Below are 24,014 nucleotides of genomic sequence, written 5' to 3'. Positions count from 1 at the left end.
ATCATGGCTATTAACTTTTTTGTTTTTTAACTTGAAATTCTTATGAAATTCATAAACTTCAAATCCTGAATTTGGCTCTCATAACGCGCGATACTTTTTGTTTGTTTTATTGCATTTGAATTCCTAATATAAAAAGGGAGTATATATTGTTAATTAAATCTGATCACACTATTTTTCCTCTCTTTAAGTGGAAAATGCTATTTATTTGGGTGGATATTAAGAAAGCTGCTAATTATATAAGGTGACAAATTAATTGATGCATTTAGACTGAACGTTTTTTTGTGGAATACTAATTGTCTCATAAAAAGTTTTGGCAGTGAAATGAGCTATGGAACACAATCTCTCTAATAAGAAAGGAAAACTAATGTCAAACATAATTAAATTAGTTATGTTTGGGTTTATAAAACTTGTAATTATGGAGAGTAAAGAATATGAGTGTGTTCGGTATGAAAGGAAAATGTTTTCCAGTTTTCTCCTGTTTGGTTGGCTTACAGGTTTTGGAAAATATTTTTCAAATTAATTTATTTTCCTTAAAACTAAGGAAAATGACTTTCCTTCAAAAAGTAAAGAAAACATTTTTCAAAACTCTCTTTCAACCTTACTCTTAAATTGAAATATTCATACAACTCTCAAAATTACTCATCCCTACTCCAACCCTCAATCTCCCCCCCCCCCCCCACCCCTACCACCCCTATTAAGAAATATATTTTAATTTTCTTTTACCTCACCCCTACCCAAAACCCTACTTCCTTCCCCTTTCCAAAAACAAAAAAAAATAATTTTTTTTAAAAAAATCAAACATTTTTCTTACCTCCTCTACCTACCTCCTCCCCCTCTCAAAAAAAAAAATTTTTTTTTTTTTAATTTAATTTTTTTCTTACATCACCCTCACTCCCGCACCCCGACCCCCACCCCCTACTACCCACATTCAAAAAACATATTCCAATTTTCTTTTACCTGACTTATACTCCCTTACCCCTACCCCTACCCCCCACCCCGTACTAGCCCCCAATCTCTCCCCACCCCGTAAAAAAAATTATTTTAAAAAAAATTAAAATTATTTTCTTACCCATCCTTACTACCTATTTTGATAACCCTGTCACTGCCGTCGACAGTCGCTGTCGCGTGCAGCCATTGTCGTTACGCCAATGGTGATGACTCAGCAAAATCGATATTTATGGTTATTTCATTCGTGTTGAATTAATTATATTTAAGAATGAAAATAGGTTTGAAAAAAGATTATTTTTCTAGAAAAATCACCAATTTTAAGTGTTCACTACTTTAATCTTCAAAATCGAAATAAAAATACGAAATAACCGAATCGAATTTGTAAAAATCGAACCAAATCGAAATAATTTTGGTTTGGTTGTGATTGTCATTTTCGTCAATCCGAAAACCAAAAAACTGTACCAATATTCAACAATCAAACCGAACAAACCTAATGCACCCCTAAATATAAGTAAGAAACAACTTATTTTTTTAGAAAATATTTCTCCTCCTTCATATCGAACACACCCCAAAAAATATTTTTTGATATCAAAAAATATTTTTCTAAAATGTATTTTTACGCTTTACCTAAAGATTAAAATATATTTTTTGAAAAAAAAAAATTCATTCACCAACCAAACATTACAAACTATTTTTCGAAAAATATTTTCCATCCACCAACCAAACACAGGAAAACAAGTAAGAAATCTACTTGTTTTCCAAGAAAACATTTTCTAGGAAAACATTTTTCATGGAAAATATTTTCCTTCATACCAAACACACCCTATATTTCTGTCCAATATTATCTGCAGTCACTTTTAGTCCAAAAAAAAATGATTTATAGTGTTTTATCTTGAATAAAATATTTTTCAAAAATAATCAAATTGATCTCAAAAAATACAAAGAAAAAAGAATTAAACATTAGATAATTTTCATTTATTGACATGCACCTGACCCACAAATCACTTATACGATTACACTAAATTTGTTATTGTATTTAGTAAAAAGAAATCCATATTAATGTGCATAATATGTTGTGTTGTTGCATCAACTAATTGTTGCTGAAGTTAATTATGTTCTAATTAAATTGCTAATACTGAATATCCATTAGGAAAGAAAAAACATATATTATTATGCACGAACATTTAGGGCCTTAAGGGTGCAAATATTAGTTGGATTTTAGGAAAAAACATACATTATAACATATATTATGATATTTTATTTTTAATTAAGATTAATTTATAACATACATTAAAATTTCCATGTGCAACGATATGTTAAAGTTGTAGTATCAAAATTGAATCTGGTTCTCTGACATAACTGGCAAACGAAATGTTCTTTCTTTGACTTTATTAATTAAAGAACATGTTCTTTTCATTACCTTAACCCACGAACTAATATATAAAGCTTAATCTAATTTAATTAATAATAACTATCTAATTAAAGACCTTTTATATGAGTTCCATTATATACATAGTATTGCTCCCTGGCCACTAGCTTAGTAGTACCATGTTCACAAAATAAGTATTACTGCAGTCGAGGGCGGATACCGTGGGTTGATATGCAGACTCATGGTGCTCGGTAATTTTTGTTCATATTTTGTATACGTGAAATTGTTGTAGGAACTCATGAATTTCAAATAATATTGAGTTCGCTTGTCACATTACTATAAATAATAAGTAGTATATTTTAAATGCAATAAATGACATTCAATCAGAATAGTGTATCAGATAAAGATCATAAGCTAATTAGGTCATGAGATAAGAACATCGCCATTAATTAATTAGTGCAACAATAAATCATATTTTATTGACTTAACAATGAGATGGTGTGATTGTTGAGATAATAAAGAAGTTTAACGGTACTGATTCGCACTTCTTATTTGTACTTTGTTAACTAAATCAGATTTAGTTTCACTTTCAATTAGTTATCCAAGTCTTTTTACATGCTAAGTATAACTTAGATAACAATCAAACAAGATGTAAACATTAAATGATTAATGATAATATAGGTGTATTGTATAACAGTCAAAAATATTGTTTTTATCCACATTTGCTGCGCCAGGTAAAGGTATATGTCCTACATGATGGACATATGAGCTTGTTTCTCACGTCTCTGGCCCATTCAGAATAAGTGCTACTCATGAGTCATGACAATTTTTCGAGTTCGACTCAGAATTTTTAGTTTATTACACATGTGTTCAGAATCATAACTGTTGAATTTTGAAACAAAGCTATTGAATTATCAAACTTCGCCCCGATTATTCGTCATCACTTCACTGATATTTACGTTTTCTAGAAAAAAAAAAATTTCCATGTGAGTTTTAAGCTATGACCAAAGCTTACTGTTGCAACTTAACTCCAGGTTTGTAAGTTTGACATTCTCATTGACAATTAATTGATCTATAATTTTCCACGCGTTTTACTTGATTGGTGATAGTTCTAAATGAAGTGTTTAAAATTTGTACTGATATTTGCAATTATTAGCAGTGTTATTAATTCGGGAAAATATACTTTAAATTGTCTCTACAAGTGTTATCCTAGATACATAGCTTCAAACAACTTTGATTGTCCTAACTTTCTACTTCTATGCTAACCGTAATTCACGCTATGATAAATACAAAGAAAGTACATTTTGGAATTTCCCTACAACAACAATCATACATTTTGGGATTTCCTACAACAGCAACAACAATCATATAAGTGAGGTTTGGAAGAGTTGTGTATACATAGTTTTATTCCTACCTTGAGTGGTTGTTTCGATAAATCATTGGCTAAATAAAGCATATCAAAATCAGTAAGAAGAGAAAATACAACATTAAGGAAGAGGGAGAGAAAATAAAGGAGAAAAGGATAGTAGCAAGAACAAATAATACTAACAGAAGAAAAGAAGTTCAATGTTATTGCTATGGCCTATGAGCATGCATTTCTCCAGTGAATTCAATATTGCTATATAATCAAATTATTGACATTCTAGAAGGCTTCAAATTTATGTTAATTGCACAGTAGACTCTTATTACTATATAGAACATTGTATAAAAGTAGAACAACTTTACACTAACCTTGATTGAGTGTCCAATCCATAACCATTGCAACTTCTTTTATCAGTATGAATAGTATGGTATGTCATCAAGCAAATAGTTCAGCTCAGTGTTACTTCTTTTAGCAGTATGAATTATATGACATGTCATCAACGATGTGGTGGCATGCATTAAATTCTTCATTCATTCATCATAATCAGAAGTCTCGGATGATACTTGATGGATGAGATTCTGCATTCCTCCGTCTTAATCAGAAGTCTCAAATTTGAACACTCACCGTGGGGAGCGCTTTCTTGTTTGTAAGAGGCCAGTAGATGGAGTAAAGAGTTTGTCTTTAATTAACATGGCCCTTGTAGAAGTTGAAAGATATATTTTATTCTGTTCACTAAATTTGAGTTAAATATGGAAGAGGACTTTAAGCATAGTTCAGTTAAATAAACTTCCAATTGATAATTAATCTACTAGTATATAGTATTCTACAACTTTGGCTTCCAAATGAAGACATAATTCAGCAGTAAAAACTACCACATTACAAATACAAATCTCTGTTAGATACCGATCGAGTCGTCGTGGATCTTTATTAAACCTTAAATACTGCTATCACTGTTATTTTTGTGGTTGCTGGTGGCCGCGCCATGGTTGTTGATGTGGTGGTTGCTATGATGGTTGCTGTTTCCAGGTCTTTTATGCTTCAGTTGTGAAAGCTCCAATTGTGTATTCATGAAGAACTGCATTCTTTGTAATTCCATTTCCTTCGCGAATTTCATCCTTTGCTTCTCCATTTCCACCATTTGTTGCACCTTCGCGCTTTCTGTTTGTTCATATGCTTCCCCGAATTTCAAAATTGCTCGTGTCAACTCCCTTACTGAATTCCCCCAATTTTTGTTCTCACCTTTTCCACTACCTTCTCCAATTCCGGTATGTATCTCCTGCCTCTTTGCAAATCGATTCATGGACTCGGTCTGCAGCCTAGATCTCTTTGTTTGGAAAGTTCCTGGAGGGAAACTGTCTGTTGAAGCAGGCGAAAGCTCCGGTTCCGACTCCGATTCTGACGTTTCTGAATCCATATGAGGCCTTTTTCGACCTGATTGCTTCTGCTTCTGCTTCTGCTGCAACTGTTGATGTGGTCGAAGCTGAGGAAGGGATCTAACACCCATAGGAATACCCATAGGTACTTGTTGATTACCTGCATACAAATTCGACGGTCCAGCAACACCGGCAGCTGCAAACGTAGAATTGATCTTAGCCGTTGGACCTATCAACTGATCAAGCTTCTCGAAAAACGGCCACTTGCTTGGTCCTTGACCCGCCGCGATCTTAGATTTCTCCAGCTTATACTTCTTCTTCACTGTATCAATTCGATTCTTACACTGTATATCAGTTTTCGCCGTTTTTCTATAATCCTCCCGACTATTAACAATGTCTGCAACTTCTTTCCAGTGCTTCTGCTTCAAATTCCCTCTACTCAACTCCATGTACCTTTCTCCCCATGCCTCGATCAGCACCGCCGTAGCAGCTTCACTCCAACAATCCTCCCTTCCACCTCCACCACCACCACCACCACCACCACCGCCACCGCCACCTCCGACACCTCCACCAGGTCTCGATTGCTGTATCGGTAGAGCCAAAGTTAACGTGTTCTGAGGAGGAGCTGATGCTACCGTCACCGTTATCCTTCCGTTAGATCGCGGCGATTCTGGAGATCCAGAACCACCGGAGTGACGCGACTGAGTTTCCTCGTCGTTATCCATCAACGGAAACCGTTAAAGTAGATTCCGGTGCACCGATCTGAGAGATTGTTCTAGAGAGAGAAGAAGAAGAATGGGGAGATTTAGGTTAGGTGCGATTAGGGTTTCGGTAGACCGGCGGAATATAATGACTGGAAGGGCCTGTTTGGTTGGTTTTATTAGTAAAAGTTTTTAGTATTATTTGGGCATTTTATCGGTTGACGGAAAAAACAGAGGTGGGCGTGACGGCGTCGGTATGAAGGGGAATAGGACACGTGTCGGAAAGTGATAGGTGGGAAAGTGGACCGAGTACTTTTTCAGGAAATCCGTCACCGGCGTAAAGATCCATTAGGCCGGCTTAACGGCTTCTCTATTTGTTATTAGTCTAATATTTTATACTCCTATTTGTTGATTGTTTAACTTGATTGGATAATTATTACGTATTTTTTCATAATTACTAAGTATCAACTATAACTAGACTTATTTATTTACAATAATTATGAATGAACTAATAATCAACATAAATTGTTTTCACTGTGATTTTTCTAACCATGATAATATATACTAGTATATAAGTATAATCTAATCTCATAAGTGGGATTTGATGCATGTCATTTGTTAATGATATTGTGTTAATTTGATTAAACTAGTGAGGATGTCAATGAAAAACTTGAACTATAAAGGCTTTGTCCAATATGTTTCATATTTAATTTTTCACTATATTTTAAGAAAATTTTCGCTTTGACACGGATCTTTTTAAAAATTATAAAAATAACAACCTCATGAAAGCAAAGAAATAAGTTGCACAATCGGCTCCCAATCCTCTAGCGTACCTATTTTTCACATCCATTCAAGTCGCTTCTATTCAATATTAACCACCCCACGTTCCTACTCCATCTCTCATAATATTTATCTAGATTATATATAAATCTTTTTAAAGAATGCATACCAACCTAAAAAAATAATAATAACCATCTTTTTCAAAAAAATAATTAAACGATGCATATTTCTTTAGCAACATTCTTCCCATAAAAAGCATTGTCTTTTGCACGAAAAGGATTTAAATGTTTTTTGGAAGGTGGGAAAATGTTTTTATCGAGTGGAGATGCGGGGGATCGAACCCCGTGCCTCTCGCATGCAAAGCGAGCGCTCTACCATTTGAGCTACATCCCCATTGTTGTAAGCTTTGAGCGATCAAAATTATTAGATCAGCATTTTAGCAAACTGCTTCTATCAATGTATTTTTAGTAAGATCCACGGTGGAGCCAGAGTTATCAAGAAGGGGATTCAAAATCGAAAAACAAGCACACGAATTAGCCAAAGGGGGTTCAACAACTATATATACATAAAAAAATAATTTTAACCATGTATAAATAGTAAAAAATTTCACCGATGGGATTCCGAACCCCCTCGACATAAGGTGGCTCCGTCCTTGATTAAGAGGCTTCTACAAATGTCGACACCGCTACACAACATCCAGTTTATAACTCTATGAGATAGATGTTAATTGATTCCATGTTCATCATTACTAGTTGGTTGGTTTTCCCAAGGCATCTTTCGTACTCACACACTTTTATCGTCTGCATTTTTGCCTAACGTGTGTATTAACTCCCAGTGATACTTGTTATATGGCCGAAGGCGCTGGTATATAATGGATTCTTTATAACAGCAAGATACCAAGTGAAATTCTAATAGATTTCGGCTCAGAAACATATCGATAAGATTTTGCTAACTATATATGTTGGAGGCAGCTTATGATACATTAACAATTCTCACAGCCTTTTGATATGATGATCAACATTATGTGCGGGGTCCAGAAAAGGCCGAACCACAAGAGTCTATAGTACGAGCCTTACCTTTATATTTCTGTAAGACGAGCCTTACCTTTATATTTCTGTAAAATCACATGGCAGTAACTTTACCATTCACTCCATGGCTCTCCTTGACCAACAATATTGCAGACACTGACATAAATTATTTCATGATTACTTTGCCATGCTTTTTACAGTATTTCATGATATCTTTTTCGACAACATATATACAATTGCTTTGTTGAATTGCGTAGAGCACCTCAACATGAATATTAGCACAGTAAACGGTAATGTGGTGACTGCTCAAGTCTCGTCACCTAGATCCCTGTACTTACAGGATGAACCTCCTGTCATGAACATGTCAAAAGGACCTTCTATAATAATTTTCACATCTTTATCGTTGTGAAATCTAAAAAGTACCCTTAAAAAAAACCGTTTGTGATTGTAACATCATAAAATCTGCTTGATACAGTTTTTCGACTATGATAAAACAAAGACTTAACCTCATCTTTCAGTTTATAGAAAGAAGAGGTGGTTATCAGAAAGTAATATACAGGACTACTAAACATGTCATCCAGAGGTGTATCCGAGTATGGCGGAGAAACCAGATTTGAGCAAGTTCATCCTCTCAGGTTGAACCAAATTAGCTACTGTTAACTAAACTGCGTAATTACATGCCTTCAAAGCCATTCAACTATTGGTGGTTCATTCTGCAATTTTCTTCAGCTGTCTCAAAGTCTCATAAAAACTTCCATTAAGCTACACCTATATAACCTATGCCTCCCATTCTTGATCTGCAACAAAGAGAATATGATTAGCTTCGTCAATGTAAACATGGTAAGAAAATGCATGACAAGTAAAAGAAGACCATCACAAAATGACTTGTAAAGTAAGGAGCTAGATAGAGTGGTGAGCTGAGATATATATGCTGCAAGTCTCCCAGATGGACCAGATCCCATCTGCTGTTACACAGTAAAGGTGAGAGCAGCGTCCGGATGCCTCTAAAACTGGAAATACTGACGTGGCAAACTTACTTCAGGAAGCCCAAGTAAAAGTGTAAAACATAGTTTCGGCCAGCAATACATGCTTAATTGGCTCGAGATAGAGCCTTACAATATGCAAGTGATGAGTTGTCCAGAAAAGGATATGCAAGGTGCTAATTGTCATAGAGGGGTATAACACCATCTCAGTAGCAGTATGTGCTGTTCAGTACTATGTCAGAGATTGAAGGTAGCCTCCTGGACATTTACAAAAAACAGAAAGCAAGCTTCTGTAGTCAAGTGGGGTAGAGTTCAGGGCTTAAACTTGCTTTACACCAACAAATGAGCAGAGAACTTCAATTGTACCCATTTATCATCAGAGGCATGTCACACGTAAACCCATTTTTGATAGGATGTACCCAAGAACCAAACTATGATTTTATGAAACCCCAAAGTAATAACATTATTACCATTTTGCAGCAGCTAAGACATGATTTAGAACAGCAGACTACATACAGCGCATTTATCCAATGCAACTGATACCGGTCTATAGAAGGATCACTTAGACAAAGTACAAACAAAGTGATGGGGCATGAAAATTCCGAGCCACAAAAGGCTGGGTTCTCCATAAACAAACAAATCACAGAAGAAATCATCTTAAAAGTAGTAATATTTACCATCAAGGTCTGTACAGTTAACACGGGAGATACACCAAGACCTCCAGGGAAATCAAAACCTTGTCATCTCATGCAACATTTGAGAAGCATTAGGCTGTGAAACTAATTTGTCCGAACTTGAAGGTCTGATCATGTGATTTGCATCACCCACCGCTGGTCTGACAGTCTCCTTAGAACTACTATTTGTACTTGTTTCTGTTTGTGAGGTCTCCATCAAGTTACGTATCTGAGTCAAATTAACAATGATGCTAAAATTATCCATCAGATCTAGGCAGGTTGAATTATCAGATAGGATTGCACTTACCACATCCATACGCTTTTTGTGGAGATCATTTGATGACTGCACAGAGATAGAAACACTATGTCATGGAAACAGCCTGAGTTTCACCCAATTTAAATAACTACAACCATTGATGAATGAGCAGATTACCAGCAAATGTAGACTTATAGCAACTAAACAAATGAACAAGGATGAGGTAAAGATACTTTCACAGATTGCAATTAGTCGTAATTCTTTTTTTTTTTTTATAACTGTGGTGTTCAGGCAAAAGCTTGCGCGCACCTCCATTAATTCCACAGAATATCTGCCACCTCCCACTAGCAACATCAAGACTAGGACAAACAGAAAGAAATCACCTAGTGTTTTTGTCTCTGTTCGGATTTGAACCTGAACCTCATAGTTCTCAACCCACTTCATTGACCACTATGCCACACCCTTGGGTGCTCTTTTAGTAGTCATAATTCATGTCACGTCATTATTCTACATTAGAGCAGATACAAGAAGGGAATATACCAACATGAAAAGGCTAAGAAAGAGAGGCCTAAATACATACATTTTCTGGAAGGTGTTTCCTCTCTTCACTTGAAAAGCCTGGAATAGTCAAATGCCAGTTCTTCTCTGTACAGAATCACATTTAGATTAGAAAAATACCTCACTTTCCTTTATTTCTTAATATATGATATAAATCATCTTTAGACTATATATACATCTCCGTAAGTACCAACTGTAAACAACATATCCTAAATGGATGAGGGTGTTTGCACATGCATGTGCGCCACTGCATGCATATTTATAGACATCATAAAGTAGTTCCCTCTATGAGCAATAATATAGGGCATTGGGCAAAGTAGTTAGTCCTTACTGATATTGATGTTTACATATTCCAAACATTTGAGATGGCACCTTGACAAGAAATATTACCTGTACCCCACTTGTGGGATCACATTGGGTATGTTGTTGTAGATATAACATGAAAAGGGTGGAAAGTTTCAAAAACCCACTTGATCTCTCAGTATATATGACTACAATGTGTATCTTTCAGAAGTTTGTTGTTTAAGTTCCTGGAACTTACATTCAAAGCTTACGCAGGTATAGCCTACACTGCACCTACTCTTAATGATAAGGAGGAGTTTGGTATGTTCCAATTTTATTGGATGTTCTCGAAGGAACAGAAAAAGCTTGACATTTAAACTGTATTCTGTCATTGAAATTTTGCTAGCTACTCGTAAATAAGAAAGTGGTGGAATTTCAAGTATAGCATTTGGATGCGCCCATAAGCAGATGAAAAGTTTGAAATGCATAAGAAAATGAAGGAGATCGGACGATAAGAGTTGGTACCAAATACTGACAAAACTGCCATTACCAGTTCAGCATATAGCTGCATTTGTGAAATTGATCTATGAGATTTCCTAGTATCATCAAAAACTAAGGAACAAGGAGAGAACAGCAGCTACAGGGAGAGCTTTAAACCTAAGGTATTTTATTTGTCTACAGTCATAATAACATTAGCTGCATTTTATGTCAATCAGAATGTGGTTCAAATTTGTGAAACCAAACATTCCACAGAGGAAGGATGGGTTCATCCCTACATGAGGAGTATCTCACTACCTAAGACTGTAGAGAACATACTGATCAACAGAAAGAAAATAAAGAAGTATACTAAATCAAACATATATATCTTTTCACGTAACAACTGTGCCAAGTCATCATAGCGCTCTTTCTAAATAATGGATACAAACTAAAGAACAAGTCCATTATTTGCAGTTGCAGGCACAAACCTAGATGTAACAGTACATCCTTGGCCTCCAAAGTTGAAGATTTCCGATGCTTCGCCAAATTGCAAGCAAATGTAGTAACCTACAATGAATGACAAATAATCATGTAATCAATGTAAAACAGATCCATGTATGTCATTTTTCATGAATAATTTATCTACGCAAATAATTTCAGAAGAAGCAAGAACAAACTGGTACAAGCGCACAGATTAATAAATTTCAGAACTAGCATACAAAGAAGAAGAATTACTAATGTAAGAAGAAGAATTATATGGCTTAACAAGCTAACATACCAATGATTTCACCAGAAAAGTAGCCAGAAAAGAAAGACAAAAAACAATGAATCAAGCATTTTCAAGCCTAACCGAATCAATGAAGTCATCGGCAATCTCTAGAAGAAGATCTTCAACTTCAGGATCAAGCTTTCCCTGTGAATCTACCTGTAACATTACAACAGTGGTTGCTTGTCAGTGAGCAAAATCAGCTGGAGGAAAACTTTACAATTATAACAGTGCTGACTCTTCACTAAAATATAAAAATTCAGTCGGTTGACAGAGAAATTCAATATGTTGTGATTGGAATCGAAGTGAATCTTTCAAGGTTGGGAGGGAGGGGAGAGAAGTTATCACCATCAGTATACGTAATCTGTCCTAAATTTCTGAAGTTGATTTTGGGAACTACAAAACTTCAGAAGATATTCATATTTCTTTTTGGAGTACCCAACACTGAACAAGATTTTAGAAGGGGAGGAAAGACCTGTGAGACCAAATCTTGAATTTTTCTCTTTCCAAGAAGCTGATTGCTAGCTTCAGTCCCCTGACTTGAACTTCCCCCCGGAGTAGTTGTTCCGGATCCAGTAGCATCTGGTTGTGAACCAGTTAAACTCAGAGATTTTTGGCCAGCTGGGGCAGCCATCCTTGGAGAAGACTGCTGCTGTTGTGAAAGCTGTTGTTGCTGCTGCTGCTGCTGCTGTTGCTGTTGCTGCATCTGAGGGTGCCCAATCTGTTGCTGCTGTTGTACAATTTGGGATAATTGTTGTGGGTTCAAACCCATTGAGTTTTGGTGCAATTGTGGAGATGAAGCTAATTGCTGCTGTAGAAGCATTTGCTGCCTCTGCTGTTGCAGACGATAGGAAGGGGAATTAGAAGTAGAAATCGCAGGCATTTGCTTCAACCACTGCTGCTGTGATGAATTGTTCTGCATTATTGCGGATTGTCCGTTCTGAGTCAACCCAGGTAACTGAGAGTTAACAAATGACGTCCTTGGAAGACTCTGACCCGATATTTTCTGCAGAAAATTGTAACGCCAAAGTGAGCAATAAAAACAAATTATTGAAACGTAACAAGGAAGATACTAGAAGATACTAGATTATTGGATTATACATTAAATTCCACAAGAGGATTACAGTTATCTATCAAAAAGAGACGGCAAAATTAAAAAAGTGAAGATAATCATGACATTATGACAGCCTTAAATGACTATCAGCTTCGCTTCAAACGTCTGGCAATATGACGACATCCACAACTCTGAATTACTTTATAACAAGATTTCTAGCCCATTTGGCAAAGCTTATTTTTCCTAAAAAGTGCTTATTTTAAAAAAAGTGAGGTGTTTGGCCAAAAGCTTTTGGGAGAAAATAAGTGCTTCTAGGGAGTAGCAGAAGTTGTTTTTCATAAGCTAAAAAGGTAGTTTCTTCATAAAAGCAACTTTTAAAAAGCTTGGTCAAACACTAATTGTTGTTCAAAAGTGTTCTTTTAAATTTATTGGCCAAACATAAACTACTTCTCACCGAAAGTGCTTTTTTGGAAAGCACTTTTCAAAATTAGCTGATTTTAGAAGCTTGGCCAAACAGCCTATTCATCTTGGCTGATTGAATTAACTTGTAATCACACAAGGATATATTTTTTTATGACAAGGGAACCACCCGCCGCTACCCTGCGGATGCACAGGGTAAACCTATTCCAGGGTAATACCCCACAAACCACAAAGGAGAGATAAACCGCACTAGCTAAGCCCTGTGCGACAAGCTCAACTGCGAAAGCATGCAGAGGGTTTCTTGGTATCGGGTGAAAAAAATTAACAAGACGAGTAAAAGGAGTTCATGTGCACCTACTACAATGTCAATAACAATATCTTTTACTAAGATCATTTTATCCAGATAAAAATATCATCTATATTTTCCCGAAAGTTTGTTCTTTAATCTTGAACAAGGTAAAGATTTTATTGATCTGAAGGAGCAAAACCCCAATATACAAGAGATATATAAAACTCCAAATATTCTTTTTTTCCATAAGGTGAAGATTTTATTTATGTATAGAATCAAAAAACCGCAATTTGATTGTTTGCATCGCTTATCCGTGAACTGCCAATTGCTGAAACGGACACCAAGTTTCTCTTCTGTGCCTTAGAGCATACTATAACCAACAAGTTCAGTTCATACAGGTTAAATCTTCTCCCTGGATGAATACGTTAGTTATTATCTCAAGAATGAAGTAATTGAAGCAACTAACTCAAAGATTGTCCTACACAAAACTTAATCCAACTAGATTAGGGTTGAAATGATGGGATTATTTAACAAATTCGTTTGATATAGAAGTCTACTACAAGAAGAAAGCTCGTTGATCTTGAACAATATAACAAGCAAAAAAGTTGCTAACCAAGTCAAAATTAATAAAAGATTGGACTTTGAAGTTATAAAAAATAAATACATCAAATTGTCCCAAAGTATTGTATAGAAAGTTGCAGAAGTAGTCAACAACATCTATTAATGCATCATTCCACGTACAACAACAACAGACCCAATGTAATCCCACAAGTGGGAGATGCATCATTCCATGTATGACACAGAAATGATGCTTCTACTGCAGCATCCCCTAACATTCCAATTTCAAGTTTATTTTCATTTCCACTGTTCTTTTTAAACTTCTTCATTTCAAGGTTGTTTTTAAACTTCTTCATCTTAAGTATGAAATTGTAATGTGTTAGAACACTTCCATCCTTTTCATTCAGCAGCTACCACTTCATGAAGCTTCTTGCCCCTCCTCGGAACTTCCATATGACTTTAAGTGTGTGACCATATCTTGCTCCTTTTGGACTGCTGCACTTCCATGATGTAGCGTCAACTTGAAGTAATTTCTAAAACAGTAAATCTCCTACTTTAGGTCAGCAATTCTAACTCGGCATGGAGATGAATTGGTTAGGAAAAGAGGAATTGAAGGGGAAACAATAATCTACTATATTTCAGCTTATAAATGGACCATTCCTCTTATGCTTTCTTTAGCATTCCTTAAAAAAGGTTCAACCTATTAGGAAAGAAAAATAATTATTCTCAGAACGATGGTTCCATTCATCTGCCTCACTAACCAAGTTTGAGAAATAGTAACTCGTAAAAGGGTCAAGAAACTATTGACCCTATCGTTCTATAATCATTTTCATAAAAATGATTTTAAAAATCATAGAACCAATATAAGCACAATCACCAGCACTGACATATTTTTAAAGAAAAGGAAAACCAGAGCTCGATTCCGGGAAGAAAGAAAACCAGTTATGAATCTACAAGGGACAAACTGCGTTTAATGATACTTCATCTACTGTTAAATGTTCATAATTGGCACCTCAGGACTTAGCTATTACAACACATAAACCAAGTAATAGCTGCATACTCAATGAGAAACTGTTCATTCAGATAAGAACACCATGCTGGAAATAGAGTACTGCGGAACTGTAAGAAGCATCAAACCTATGTGTTTTTTAATCAAATTCAAACTTTTCACAAGGAAAATTTTACTTTACAAGGCAATTATCATATATGACCATAAGATTTTACACGCATGGAAATTTTGTTCTACCTCGAGGTGCAAGATTGTAAAGGGGTAGTTACAGTGAATAGTGATACAGTACCATGTGCTTAAAGGCTCTATAAAGCCTCCACGTGTTAAAACTTGTGATCCTCCTCAAACAACAACAACAACAACAAACCCAGTGTATTCCCACTTGGTGGGGTCTGGGGGGGTAAGATGTACGCAGTCCATACCTCTACCTCTGATGAAGTAGAAAGGCTGTTTCCGAAAGACCCCCGGCTCAGGCACAAGATATCACACAAACACATAGTAAAGCACAGAAGCAGATGACATAACATAAATACGGCACCCATAAGGAATGTAAAACAGAGGAAAGCAGAGGAAAGCACACAGGTTCGTAATAAGCATGGAACACTGAATACGGAATCATAACAGGAATAAAAAATAAAAACCCCCACCAAGTAATTCCCTACACTAGCGACCCAATCTGGCCCTACTCTTCTGCCGTAATTCGCGTCTTCCAGACCTTCCTATCTAGGGTCATGTCCTCGGTGAGCTGTAACTGTTCCATGTCCCGCCTAATCACCTCACCCCAGTACTTCTTCGGCCTACCCCTACCCCGCCTAAAACCATCCAACGCTAGCCTCTCACACCTACGGACCGGGGCATCCATGCCCCTCCTCTTCACGTGTCCGAACCATCTCAATCGTGCTTCCCGCATCTTACACTCCACTGCAGTCACACCAACCTTCTCCCGGATAGTCTCATTCCGAACTCTATCCCCTCGAGTCAGTCCACACATCCAGCGCAACATCCGCATTTCTGCCACCTTCATTTTTTGGATGTGGGAGTTCTTAACTGGCCAACACTCCGCTCCATACAGCAAGGCCGGACGGACTACCACCCTATAGAATTTGCCTTTAAGCTTGGGCGGCACCTTCTTATCACACAGCACCCCCGACGCGAGTTTCCACTTCATCCATCCCGCCCCAATACGGTGCGAGACATCCTCGTCAATCTCACCGTTACTCTGGATCACGGACCCGAGATACTTGAACTTGTCCCTCTGACATACCTCCTGTGCTTCCAGCTTCACCACTACCTCATTCTCTCGCCTCACGTCATTAAACTTACATTCCACATACTCTGTCTTGCTTCTGCTCACCCTGAACCCTTTAGACTCAAGAGTTTGCCTCCACATCTCTAATTTGTCATTTACACCCCCTCGAGTCTCATCTATCAAAACTACATCGTCTGCAAAGAGCATACACATGAGGCATGAGGCATTTTTTGATTGAAGGCTTAATGCTAAGTTCAACATGAACCTAGTGCTGGATCAGCACTTATTTACTATATGCTGAGTTATTTGATTGACGTCATTGTTATGTTTGCATAATCCAAGTATCCAGTGATCAATTTCATAAACAGAGTCATATCCTAGTTTCAAAGTTAAGTTCATTAGATAAGTAAAATAAAATTTTCAACATACCCAGAGCAATCTCTTACAGAAATGTCTCGACGAAACCTCTCATGTGAAAGGAAATTTCTAATAGAATGAAAACACAAAAGATTCTCTTTGGTTTGCTGCTATGACTAGCGACCAAATTCATGACGTGATTGATTTGAAGAATAAATGATGTGGACAGCTTTTTTTTGGTTTATACAACTTGAACTCAGATGTTAGAAAAATTGCAACCAGATTTCCTGAAAGAGTCACCTCCATTTTACCACGTGTCGAGTAAAAAATTCAGCAGAATGAATGAAACAGTTAATTTCTAGCATGAAACATATATTACTAGCATGTTTCAAGATTGGCACCTGAGCATTGGTGAGAGGATTTTGCTGGGACAACTGCTGCCTCAACTGATTTTGATTCATCCTTGCATATGCCAAGGCCCCATTTGCCCTTAGCTGAGAGCTCATGTTGAGAGATCCCATTATTCCCATTGCCTGCATACCCTGCAAGGACTGGCCATGGGAATTCCCTGTATGAAACTGATTCCCCTGCATTAGACCTGCCTTCTGGCGTGGCTGCAACCAGAATAAAACTACTTTCAGCAACGTGTAAAGCACGGCAATTTACACTTTAACGTCATCAAGAAAGATAATAACGACAAATAGCAGCTGCCTTTTTTAATAAAACACCGCCAAATGCTCAAACAGTACACCGTCAAACAAAGCTATGCATTTCATGACTCGGGGATAGAGTTAGTAAAACATAATTACTAAAATTTGAATCCATTTGTGTTATTAATCTTATAAGTGTTGCAGAGATGACAACAACAACTACAACTACGTGTTAATTCCAAACAAGTTTTGGCCGTCTTTATGAATCTTCACCGCGTTTCTCCATTTTAGCTTACCTCGTGTCATCGCCATATCAAATAAAAGCCAAAAGGAATTTAAATATGTACAAATAATAGTAGTGACAACAATAATAAAAATTCTCTATATTTTTAATCGCATATACATCTATGATAAGGTGTACCAAAGTGCCGAAAGTACCGAATTCATAAATTGAGATTGCAAATTGAACTGGGCAACAGCCGCTGCAGCAGCAGCAGCTTGTCCAGATAACATGGGTAGATGGCCCGTCTGTCCCATTAAAGCTGCCCTATTTAAATTTCCGCTACTCATCTGGCCACCACTCATTTGTTGCTGTTGTTGTTGATTCTGTTGCTGTTGCTGCTGCAATTGTTGCTGTTGCAGTTGTTGTTGCTGTTGCTGGAGCGAAGTACCTCCAGCCCCAAAATTCATTTGACCATAAAGCCCTCCTCCTGATTGTTGCCTCATCAAACCAAACTGTTGTTGCTGCTGCTGTTGCATTTGCATTGGACTCAACCTCGACATCGACGGTGATCTCTGTAAGCTCTGCTGCATCTGAAAATTAGACGCGGACATTAAGTTACTGTTACTGCTATTAATATTACTCGAATTACTATTCTGTTGTTGCTGTTGCTGTTGCTGAAGCTGCATTTGCTGCTGTTGCTGTTGCGATTGTGTCAATTGCTGTTGCATTTGTTGAGGCTGCATCTGAATTTGCTGTTGTTGCTGAGATTGGGTTAACGGGTCAATTGAAGGCGATTGTGAGATGTTAGAAGGAGAAGTCATGTTGATTGCTGGATTAGATGACGTCATCGCCGTCGATGAAGCTCCGGCGGCGTTTGCTTGATTTGCAGCTCCGGCAGGGTCGATAATAGGGTTCGACGGTTGAATTGAATTGGGGGGAGAAGAAGAAGGAGGAATTTCAGCCATTGTTAGTCGTTCGAATTTTAATCGGAATCAGATCAACAGAGTCATTAGCAACTTGGAATTGGAATTTTCAGTTTGGGGAATTTTTCAGTTTGGGGACACCGTCGAGGAAGGAGAAAGCCGCACAAGCTAATTTATACGGGTACAGTAAAAAACACACGTGTATAGCTGTAGCAATTCAGGAAAGAAAATTAAAATACCAACAATTTCAGGCCTGGCCAGTTTTTACCAGATGTTTAATATTTAACCAGTTCTTTAACTATTGTGCACAAGTAACCAAATTAATTAATGAAAAGACATAAAAATAAATAAAAAAATCTCTCTCTCTATATAAAGGAGAAATATAGAAGAGTCTCTATTATCTTCATTACTATTTATTTATTTTTGTATTTTTTTGGCCATTTTTTAATTTTAAAAGACTAAAAATCTCTCTCTATATATAGGAGAAACATAGAGGAGATGATGTGACACCTCTTTATGATATTCATAACTATTTATCCTTTTTGTAGATTTTTGGCCATTTTCTAACTTTAAAAGACTAAAAATCAATATATTCTATTATACAAAAGAGGTGGTTTCGACCACCTCTCGCAATTATCAAAAAATTCTTCCACTCTCACTTAATTATATACCATATCCCAATATATAATAATTTTATTATTTCATCATAATGGTTTAAATATTTAATATATTCTATTAATTTATATTAATTAATTATAACTACATATTGAAAGTAAAAAAAATTATTTATTTAATTGACTATCATGTTCAAAACTAATTTGTTACCACGAATCACAATAATTAATAACTTAAAATATTTAAAAGACATAGAAATTTTATTGAATCTCATTATTTTAACAATACCACATAAATTGAGATAAAAAAAAGTACTGCAAATCATAATAATTAACAACTTAAAATATTTCAAAGATATATAAAAAATTTAGTTGATTCACAAAATTGTATCGAAGCCACATAAATTGGGACACAAGGAGTAAATATATTATTTGATGATTACATAAAAATTATTATAAATCACAATAATTAACAAGTTAAAATACTTTTTTTAAAATAGATAAAAGTTCTATTCAACTCTCAAAATTTTATCGGTGCACCATAAATCATGACAAAATAAAAAATTATCTTAATTAATTGCAACTAAATATTTAAAGTAAATCAATTTTATTATTTTAATTGACTTTTATATAGAAAATTAATTAATTAATATAAATAAATTTAAATTTTAAAATTATTTTTTTCTTATATAGAAATACTAATATTTAAACTTAACTTTAAATTTTTAAAGTACAAAATTAATAAATTTCTAATGAATATTTTCTTAGAATTTGTGTTGGGTCAATATGTATCAAGTTAAAAAGAAATAAAGAAAAATATATAGTAAAATTTTATTATTGTGAAAGATAAATATAATGCACTATCCAATAATATTTAATAATATCATATTTTGCATATGCAAATATAGCATTCCGTATTTAATTAATATACTATTTCGCTGAATTATCGATGATTTCTATTGAATATGTAAAATTATATTAATTTTTATAGTAATAACATAATCAATTGCTCTTAATTAATTATTATGATTCATCTGGGTATTAAAAAAATAAATAATATTTAATAAAAATTAAAATAGACATAAAATGCGAAATTAACTCTTAATGTTTTAACTTAAATTTTTGTCTTTCGAACGATGATTTTACTATATCACTCCTTATTATAAGTCATTTATGTATTAGAAAAATAAGAATAACAAAATGATATGTCAACATAAAATATTTGATTGACTATCTAAATTATATTAGTGTCACATAAATTGGGACGGGACAGAAGAAGATATAAAGCAACATATATTATTTGAAAATGAAATAAAAAGTACTGTAAATAACAGTAATTAACAAAAAAAATTGACTGATTTCTGCTGCTTCAATCTTGATTTTAATGTATCACCCGTAATTAATTATTATAAGTCACTTATGTATTGAAAGATTAATAATATTGAATCCACAATTTTACTATAATATATATATATATATATATATATGAATAAAAAATTTCATGATATTTAAAAAAAAAAAATTACTACACATAGAGAAATCAAGAAGCACCAAATGGATTATTAACATTTGTAACATTCAATACATTTTTAAATGTTTCCAATTTTTTCTTGAATCAACACATACACATAATAAAAATAAAAATAATAAATAATAATTACATTTTATATATCACCCCTAATTAATTATTATGATCATTTAAACATTGTGTCACATAAGTTGAAATAAAAAAAATATTATAAATCACAATGATAAAAAAATTTAAATTATTTTTAAAAATATAATTGGCTATCGTCGACACAAAACTCTGGACAAAGAGAGTAGCATATATTATTCAAAAATTACATAAAAAATACTATAAATTACAATAGTTAACAACTTAAAATATCTAAAAACAATTTAATATGTTATATATTTCAAAAAAATTACATGAAAAATACTAGAAATCACAATAATTAACAACTTAAAAAATTTAAAAGATAGAAAATATTTGGTCGACTCTTAAAATTATATTAGTGTCACTAAAATTGGAATAGAAGAAAAGTATTATAAATCATAATAATTAAAAACTTAAATTATTTTTAAAATATAATTGACTATCAATGCCACAAAAAATTGAACAAGAAAAGTAATGTATATTAATTTAAAAATTATATAAAAAATATTATAAATTATAATAGTTAACAACTTAAATTATCTAAATACATATTAAAATAACATATGTTGAACTCACGCTAGATTCCGGATGAATCCTAGAAAACATATGCAATCTTTTTATTAAAATTTTTTATTTAAATATATCAAGATTGAAAAGACAAATAAATATCTTAATGTTGGGTCCGTGCTGACACGGGTCATGCTCCTCTAGTATATATATATAAAGGAAAAATAAGATAAGGACGACGTGACTCTTTCCTATGACTTCATTCCTATTCATCTTTCTTCTCCTTTTTTTGACATTTTTTTTTAATTTCTTCTACATAATATATCTAATTAAATGGAATAGCAAAAGTCTCGAGAAGTAAATATTCTTATGCAATAAAACCCACATATTGACAATTGAAATTTACATAATAAGATCTAAATAATCTCAATTATTATCATACAAATCTTTCATATTCCTAACTGAAAATCACTAACTTAATGTTATTCATTTCACATCATTGTCTATCTTTCAACATAGAAGTTGTAATCATATATCTATATGGAGAGGTTAGTGGGAGGAGATTCATGAATTAGAGGTTCGTGGATTAATATTTGATTTTGAAACAAGCTTATTCAATCCAATTCAATTTTGGATATTCATGGTGCGTTTTAAAGGATGATCACTAAAAATGCATGGGGTCTAGCCACTCACAAAATTGTCCAATTCAATTTTGGATATTCATGGGTGCGTTTTAAAGGATGATCACTAAAAATGCATTAGGTCTAGCCACTCACAAAATTGTCCAATTCAATTTTGGATATTCATGGGTGCGTTTTAAAGGATGATCACTAAAAATGCATGGGTCTAGCCACTCCAAAACAATTTTGTGCATGAGGTTTGCTGCTTCTACGCCTTAACTAAGCATTTTTTTTTTTGTTTTTGAAAACTTTTGATTAAGAAAAGCCTTTTCACATGTATTCTCACTCTTTAGAAATGCGTATGTATGTTTATTTGCATTTTCTGAAGGTATATTCATGAGGCTCTAACTTGGTTATGAAAAATTATTGAGTCAGTATGCAATACTTAGAAATCTTAAATTGGATTATTTGTTCGTAAAATATAATGACTCTCCGTAAAATTATCTCTCTCACGTTATATAAATATAAGGACTCTATTGAAGTCATGTAAAGGCGAACAATCAACATTGCAAACATCCAATTTAATCTTTAATTTACCCCTCTACTTCTACTGACATTATTCTGTGTAATTTTTAAGTCTAGAGTCAAAAAGATGAAAAAAATTAACAAAAAATTCAAAAGAATAACTTAATTACTTCTCGAAAGAGACCAAATGAGTAAAAATATAGGGCTATCCACGACTTAATGTTAGACAATTTCTTTTTAAAATTTTATTGATTAAGGTGTGTAGTTCTACACAACTTGTAAGGACACACGACTTTGTTTTGTATTTGATAATTGGGAGGTATTGTAATCGCCAACAAATTACAAAACAAATATTAATGACCAATTTGATTTACTTTTTGATGTGGCAAAATGCATTTTACTTTATATAAATTAAATATTGTTGTTTATTTATTTTGCTAATAGGTTTCATGCGGATTTCCACCTAAATGAAAGATTGGCCTACTGCTTGATGGGTAATGTATACACTTCTTTTTCCTTTTTGTCCAAACTTTCTTAAAAATCTCTCACTCTATATAAAGGAGGCTTAGAAATATGGTGATTATTTTTATTTTTTTGACATTTTAATGATTTATTTTCAATGATTTTGTTGTTGGAGAGTCACGATCGAATAATTTCATTTAGACTTCTCTAAAGTGAACCTCAGGTGCATTTATGCTTTTAAAACTTTTCAACTTAAATTCTCTTAATTACTATTCTTTATCTTCCTCTTCTGTCAGTTATTGTTGTAGTAAAAAGGGAAAATGAAGAATTTTGAAGGCTATTAAGAATTCCTATTAAAGATTTGAAGTAAATAAAGAAAATAAACAGTTATAGTAATTAAGTAGTCATTTTACAAACTTACTCACGTGAATAAATATTTTAAAAACTTTCTGATTGGCTGATTTTCATTGAAATCAACATTGTTATTTATGTTCTTCTCATTTTTTTGCTTAATTACTTCTTCTGTAATAGTTTTTCCTCTCTTTTCTATTATATAGAAGAGGTGGTTTTGACCATCTCTGTGTGAATTTACTTTTTTACCCCCATTATTTACTATATTACACCCTAATCGTTCCGTGATTTATTATATTATTTCTAATTAATTATTACAAGTCATTTATATATTAGCATTAATAATATTTTTTATTATATTACCCCTAATTAATTACTATAAGTCATTTATAGAAAATTAATAATATTTTATTAAAAAATAGATATTTATAACATTTGTTTCAGCTGCTTTAACCGTGATTTTACTAAATTATTCCTAATTAATTATTACAAATCATTTATATATCAAGGTGGTTTCGACCACCTCTTCGTGGATTTACTTTTTTACCTTCATTATTTACTATATTACACCCTAATTGTTCCGTGATTTATTATAGTATTCCTAATTAATTATTACAAGTCATTTATATATTAGAATTAATAATATTTTTATTATATTATCCCTAATTAATTATTATAAGTCATTTATAGAAAATTAATAATATTTAATTAAAAAATAGATATTTATAACGTTTATTTCAGCTACTTTAACCATGATTTTACTATATTATTTCTAATTAATTATTACAAGTAATTTATATACTAAGGTTGTTTCGACCACCTCTTCGTGGATTTACTTTTTTACCTCCATTATTTACTATATTACATCCTAATTGTTCCGTGATTTATTATATTATTCCTAATTAATTATTACAAGTCATTTATATATTAGAATTAATAATATTTTTTTATTATATTACCCCTAATCAATTATTATAAGTCATATATA

The 24,014-nt window shown here is 33.7% G+C and overlaps 2 protein-coding genes and 1 non-coding gene across 3 annotated transcripts; all 3 read right to left on the bottom strand.

The window, feature by feature from the left end:
- Positions 1–4,452: 4,452 nt before the first annotated feature.
- LOC107861691 (trihelix transcription factor ASIL2) lies at positions 4,453–6,244 on the bottom strand. The gene has a single exon (XM_016707007.2). It carries the CDS (start codon positions 5,776–5,778, stop codon positions 4,615–4,617), a length of 1,164 nt encoding a protein of 387 aa, XP_016562493.2. The 5' UTR covers positions 5,779–6,244; the 3' UTR covers positions 4,453–4,614.
- Positions 6,245–6,854: 610 nt separating this feature from the next.
- TRNAA-UGC lies at positions 6,855–6,927 on the bottom strand. The gene has a single exon. It is a non-coding gene; the product is annotated as a tRNA-Ala (tRNA).
- A 1,041-nt stretch (positions 6,928–7,968) lies between these two features.
- On the bottom strand, positions 7,969–18,545 carry LOC107861693 (transcription initiation factor TFIID subunit 12b). The gene is made up of 9 exons (XM_016707008.2): positions 17,583–18,545; positions 16,896–17,108; positions 12,034–12,564; positions 11,643–11,717; positions 11,281–11,359; positions 10,056–10,120; positions 9,527–9,562; positions 9,223–9,448; positions 7,969–8,359 (listed from the first exon to the last, which is right to left on the bottom strand). Exons 1-8 carry the CDS (start codon positions 18,330–18,332, stop codon positions 9,275–9,277), a joined length of 1,923 nt encoding a protein of 640 aa, XP_016562494.2. The 5' UTR covers positions 18,333–18,545; the 3' UTR covers positions 7,969–8,359; positions 9,223–9,274.
- Positions 18,546–24,014: the final 5,469 nt, after the last annotated feature.

The sequence above is a fragment of the Capsicum annuum genome, chromosome 3, assembly GCF_002878395.1.
Source record: "Capsicum annuum cultivar UCD-10X-F1 chromosome 3, UCD10Xv1.1, whole genome shotgun sequence".
In the NCBI taxonomy this organism is placed as follows: Eukaryota; Viridiplantae; Streptophyta; class Magnoliopsida; order Solanales; family Solanaceae; genus Capsicum; species Capsicum annuum.
Note: the sequence above shows the minus strand (reverse complement) of the source record. Positions and strands in the feature narration are given on the sequence as shown.